Genomic DNA, 5,706 nt, shown 5'->3' with positions numbered 1-5,706 from the left:
GCTACACTTACCTGTTAATACTATCTGTTTATCTGCTGCAATAAAGTATATCCTTATTTCCACTAACCATCTGTCTGATTTCCCATTACATAATTAACTTAACATTTCAATTTATATAGGCTTTTCTCAAGCCATTCTCCAATATTTGGAATTTATTTTATTTTATGACACAAGTGTAGGCATGTCAAACAGTCACATCCTGTATCGTCTATAAGCCTATATGCACTTGAGATTAAGTAAAGTATAAAAGCAGGGCTGTTTCTGGAACTTCACAAAATCTTCCTCTGAGATTCTAAAGGCAACAACCAAACCAAGGTGAGTTTTTGGAATAGAAATCTACTGAATAACATTTCTAAAGTATCTTTGTGCTTTGTCTTTAAAATACATTGAGAATCCACAGTGTGCAGCTTAACAGTGCAGACATTTAATTTTTCCTGCTTGTTATTAATTTGTAGGTTCATCATGGCAATGCTGAGAGGTCTACTGCTTCTTTTCGTTATCATCTGCATGGGAAATGCAAACGGTAACCAAAGCATTCAATTGTAAAAACCCTTGCTATTCCACTTTAAAAGCATTTTGGAAATGTACAAAACTCCATTTACTAATATTTCCATGATTAATGGGGAATTTACAGTGTCAAAGTACAGATAATTTAGGCACATAATCACACAAACATAAAATAAGATACATAAAATTAAAAACAAAAACAGATAGAAACATTCTTTACTGTGAATATTACAAAGTCATAACATGGATGTACTGAATGCAGTTAATTTAGATGAAAAATGCCCCTTTGGATGGAAAAATTTTGGAGTCCGATGCTACAAGTACTTCTCTCAGTCGGTTGACTGGATCACAGCAGAGGTAATGTGTTAGTTACAACAAGCTGAATTGGTCACACTTTACATTAGGTGTCTTTAACTACATCAAATAAAGAGTTCGGTACAATGCACTTGTGTTGTATTGCAAAACACTTTTGCTGGGATATGGGTAAGGTTAGGTACAGTTTTGGGTGGTATGGATTAAGATGTAAGGGAAGGTCAACAGTGTAATCAATGATTTAATTGCAGCTGTAATTAAATGCAGGTATTAAAAAATGTACACAATAAGCGCACTTAATGATTTTTTTTTATTTAAATGTTAGTACATAGCAGCCTGGTTAAAGACACTTAATATAAAGTGGGAATGTTTTTATTATTATTATTATTATTTTAAAGTAAACCTTTCTTTTCTGAAAAAGAAAACTGAAACTGAGCAAATAATCGATCAGAGCAGACTTTGTTTGAAATTAAAAATGAAATGAAAATGACTTGTATTAACAAAAAAATCTGTCTTTAGAGAAACTGCCTAAGTCTTGATGCAAATCTCGCATCTGTTCATCATAAACCGGAAAACGACTTTCTGCAGAGTCTGTTGCCTTCTTCTTCCACACGTTCTTGGATTGGTGCTCATGATGGTATAAAAGTAGGTTAAACTGTGTGTCTTAAAGAGACCTTTTTGTTCATCTAGACTGAAATTTCTGCTTTAAACAGTAATACAAAGTTTCTAATGAAGATGGTTTAAAGCTGAACTTGATTAGCTTCTTCCTGAAGTCTCTAGTGCAATCTTTCTAATCACTCTCTTCACTCATTAGGATGGACAGTGGTTGTGGAGTGATGGATCTGAGTATGACTTTACCAACTGGTGCTCTAGTGAGCCAAACAATAGCGGTGGTCCTGAGAACTGTCTGGAGATCAACTTTTCCAGTGAGAATTCAGTTTGTTGTTTTTTTTTTAATATACTTTCAATTACATTTACAATACTATTATTTCATATCATACAGCAGGATTTCTTAAATATTTTTCTGTTCACACCCTCATTCAAACATTTAAAAAAAAAAAAAAAAATCTGGCATAATGTAACAAAGTGCCTTCAGTTGAACATTCTATTTTATTCCACCAATATAATGAATAACTGATTTCTTTTTTCCACCCTACAGCTAACCGTTGCTGGAACGATAAGGCCTGTTCAGAAAAATTTACCTACATTTGTGCTAAAGACCTGTGAGGTCATGCTGCTCCAGAAATTACTATGATTGTACACCTTCAGATCTTTTCTTTACAAAAAATTATTCTGAAATTAAACATCATATAAATCTTTTCAAAGCTTTAATTTCTTCACATTACCTTCTGTGAAACTTCTCTAATCAATAAAAGCATTGATACAGCAAATTGTGTGTTAAAACAAATTCATTTAAAAAAATATATATATGGTGTAGCATTCTAAGATCTAAGGATATGGTTATTTGATGGCATTAAATGAGGTCATCATCAGTGGAGGGGTTTAAGCAAGCTGCACACATCTGATTTATAATTGACAAACACTAGAAGATATGTGCACTTTTGTTTCCTACAAGGGGTTGTAGGCAAATATGGACCTTATCCAGGGCTTTTATAAATTGTATATAATGGTGATTCATTCAGTATTCTGGTATTGCCGTTTCTGATTCTAAACAGCTGACAGAAAACACACAACACATGATTGCTGAAATATCAGAGAAAAAAAAAATAAGTATATTCTCAGGTCAGAATATATCTCCAACATCAGAGAAGGATTTATCAGTAATATTTTCTAGGGCTCATGCCCCAGTAATAGGGTCTAGTGACGCCACTGGTGTAAAGTAGGCTCCAAATCACCACTTTGGAATTATTTTTTAATTGTTTTATTTTTATTTATTTTTACATGAACATGTATTAAGTAATAATAGTGTAATAAAATTAATTTAAATCTGTAAATTATTGAATGACATAGACGATACAAAACGACACAAAGCAGGGTACCCGCGGGGTCTTAAAAGCATTGAAAAAGTCTTAAATTTGATAATCTAAAATTAAGGCCTTAATAGCCTTGAATTTGGTATACAAAGTCTTGGATTTCGTTACAAAGGTCTTATTTTTATTTTTATTTTATTTATTTTTTTAACTTTTCCTAGGATTAAGTTCATACCGTAACAAAATTAACTGTTACTAGTGTAGGCTAATTAAAAATTCATGCAGCGTAATGTTGAGTGCACCTCGCGCTCCACGTCATAGCAGTAAGCGCGAAAGCTCGCGCACCCGTTACTATGGTTACTAGGCAAGTGAGGTAAATTACTAGAGATGAGCCGGATACTCGGCTGAAACGAGTATCCGGTACGGATAAAGCACTTCTGCCGAGTACGAGTATTATACGAGTAATACGAGTCAATATCTGTGCTCGGATTGAATGAAAATCATCATTGGGTAGCTGATTGTGTCAGCGTTCTGTGATAGTCTAGTCCAGTGGTCTCAAACTGCCGGCTCGCGGGCCATTTACGGCCCGCAACTGATCTCAAAATTAAAACATAATCCGGCCCGCTAAATTATTATTATTATTATAATTATTATTCTCTAGTACGCGTCACATACGCGGCCGCGCCGGCATTCTCCTTCTTTCCAATGCGCTTTCGCTCCCGTGGCGTCTGTCGTTGCTATGCAACCATGAGCCGCGCTCTCAACCGCGTCGCTTCTATTATGAGCGCGCTTGCCTAAATTACAGTAAAAGCACTCGACTTTAAGTCACGAGCGTCGTTTTAAATCACCGAAACGCGTCCGATGCTACCATGTCAAGAAACAGAAGAGTGTACAAATGTATTCAAGGGTTGTATTTGTTCTGTACAGTGTTGTTCAGTGCAAGATTTTAATTTTATTTAAGCTAGCATGAAGTAAAGGAAAACAGCCTACTTCCACTAAATGTTAAAAACTAATAACAATGAGATTTGTATTTTTTGGCAAAATAAAGTTGATATATATAGCTTCAGTTTTTTGTTTATTTCTGACCCCTCCATGGCATCTATGAGTGTTGCTGGTTTTGTTCCTAAATTACTTTTTTTTTTTTTTTTTTTTCCATGCACCTTGTTGGATGTGAGAAGTTGCACCAGACTATTGCAATTAATAGTATTATATTAGTATGTTAGTAGTATTACATCAATTACATTAGTAGTATTACATCAATTACATCATAGTATTAGCCTATACAATTATATTACACTCTGTAATAATGAGAGAGACACTGCTGTTTACATTTAGTAGGCCTATGGTAAATAAAATATTTATAGTATAGGTATAAAAATATATGCCGAATTAATTATTTTCTAGGGTTCAAAATTTATACAGATTTGACATTTTCCCCTCATATACTTCTGTCAGAATGGGTACGAAGTTGGCATTGAATTTCATTTAAAATTGTATTAAAAAGGTCTTAAAAAGCCTTGAATTTAATTTGGAGGATCCTGGGGGTACCCTGCAAAGCAGCAACGAGGGATGGACAGAGGCAATTGTTAGGTGCCCAAAGCAAAAACAGTAGCAATGAAAAGGATGTAAAATATTACATGTCAGGTATTTCAAAATCACAATAAACAGAATATTGGTCGTGATGATTCCAGACAGGAAAAGACTAGCGACAATGATGAGGATGACGTCAGAGGGGATGCTACAATTATATATTTTGCCCTGCTGTCATGTAAAGAATGAGGATTGTCAAGATAGTGTATATATGACTGGTTAAAAATGCAGCTCTGCAATATATTATGAGTTATTTTGTTTGTGTGTTTAGAAGCCACTAAAAACAACACGTATGCAAAAAGCACATACGCTGTATGGCCTTATAATTGTATTATACTAACATGACTGTAATTATATTACATGGAAATTATATTGAAGTGTTGCATTAATTGTAGCCTATATATAATCCATATATACAATTATATAATACAATTATTAAATAATACAATTTAATTCAATCACGAATACATTCTATCATTTTTTTTTTTTTTTAAACCTGTAAAATAAAAGCTGCGTTACATCATCAGCTGTGAGGTTTCTCTGAATAACGCAGATATATGTGCATGTACAGCTGGTTAATGAGAGGTCTGTAATCTGGGTCTGTATAAAAGGTGTTTATTATGATAACTGGTGAGAATGGCACACTTGACATACGCAGCATGTTTGACAAGAGCGACGAAAGGCTGTAAAGTATGCATGTGTGGAAAGCCCTTATATGGAGACAGCTTGGGTGTGTTTTATGCAAATGACTAACCTTGTGCACGTGGCTGCTCATTGCCAATGTCTTCTTTAAAATATGAAGGAAAAAAACAGCAGTACTATGGAGACCCTAAAGTGGCATGGTGAAGAAAAAAATATGAGATGGGGAAAAAATTGTCAATGCTTTTGCGATCACTCACAAAATGTTTGCGTTCCCTCGGGAACCTTTGCATCCACTCGCAAAGAACACAACATTTTTCCCAGCGAACACAAAGTTTCATGTGCAATGTTTGGGCCTTCAGCATGCTCAGGTGGCACTTAACGGCCTATCCGACTGTCGACACTGAGATGGCCTGCGTTTGAAAGTTTTATGCTCAGGGCTTGCCTCTTTTTTGAGGAAAGAAGGCCACTCCACTATCCTCCGCCATTCCGTTTTTAGCAGTTGCCGAGGTGCCACATGAGATGGATGCTTGGGGTGACTATGACTAGCCGGAGCACATAGAGGGTGAGCAGATGGAATTTTCTCCCTTTCTTTCTCTCTTCCCGAGCCACTTGCATGTGTTAGACGATTGCTGCGCGGACCCCGTTATTTTTGTTGATGATTTGCGGCCTACCCCGGAAGCTCATAATTTGATTTCTTTTATGATGATGTGCTGTCTACAGCGGC

At 35.4% G+C, this 5,706-nt stretch overlaps 1 protein-coding gene across 1 annotated transcript; it reads left to right on the top strand.

Moving 5' to 3' along the window:
• The first annotated feature begins 236 nt into the window (after positions 1 to 236).
• LOC137003361 (ladderlectin-like) lies at positions 237 to 2,204 on the top strand. Its single transcript, XM_067363489.1, has 6 exons — positions 237 to 315; positions 456 to 523; positions 770 to 864; positions 1,339 to 1,464; positions 1,634 to 1,745; positions 1,979 to 2,204. The coding sequence occupies exons 2-6, from the start codon at positions 463 to 465 to the stop codon at positions 2,044 to 2,046; spliced, it is 462 nt and encodes a 153-aa protein (XP_067219590.1). The 5' UTR covers positions 237 to 315; positions 456 to 462; the 3' UTR covers positions 2,047 to 2,204.
• The last annotated feature ends 3,502 nt before the right edge of the window (positions 2,205 to 5,706 follow it).

Source organism: Chanodichthys erythropterus, chromosome 16 (assembly GCF_024489055.1).
Source record: "Chanodichthys erythropterus isolate Z2021 chromosome 16, ASM2448905v1, whole genome shotgun sequence".
Taxonomy (NCBI): Eukaryota; Metazoa; Chordata; class Actinopteri; order Cypriniformes; family Xenocyprididae; genus Chanodichthys; species Chanodichthys erythropterus.
Note: the sequence above shows the minus strand (reverse complement) of the source record. Positions and strands in the feature narration are given on the sequence as shown.

Coding starts and splice junctions, on each gene's coding strand:
- LOC137003361 (XM_067363489.1), top strand. CDS start 463: ATGGCAATGCTGAGAGGTCTACTGCTTCTTTTCGTTATCATCTGCATG. Junction 1,465..1,633: donor GTGCTCATGATGGTATAAAA/GTAGGTTAAACT, acceptor TTCACTCATTAG/GATGGACAGTGGTTGTGGAG. Junction 1,746..1,978: donor TCTGGAGATCAACTTTTCCA/GTGAGAATTCAG, acceptor TCCACCCTACAG/CTAACCGTTGCTGGAACGAT.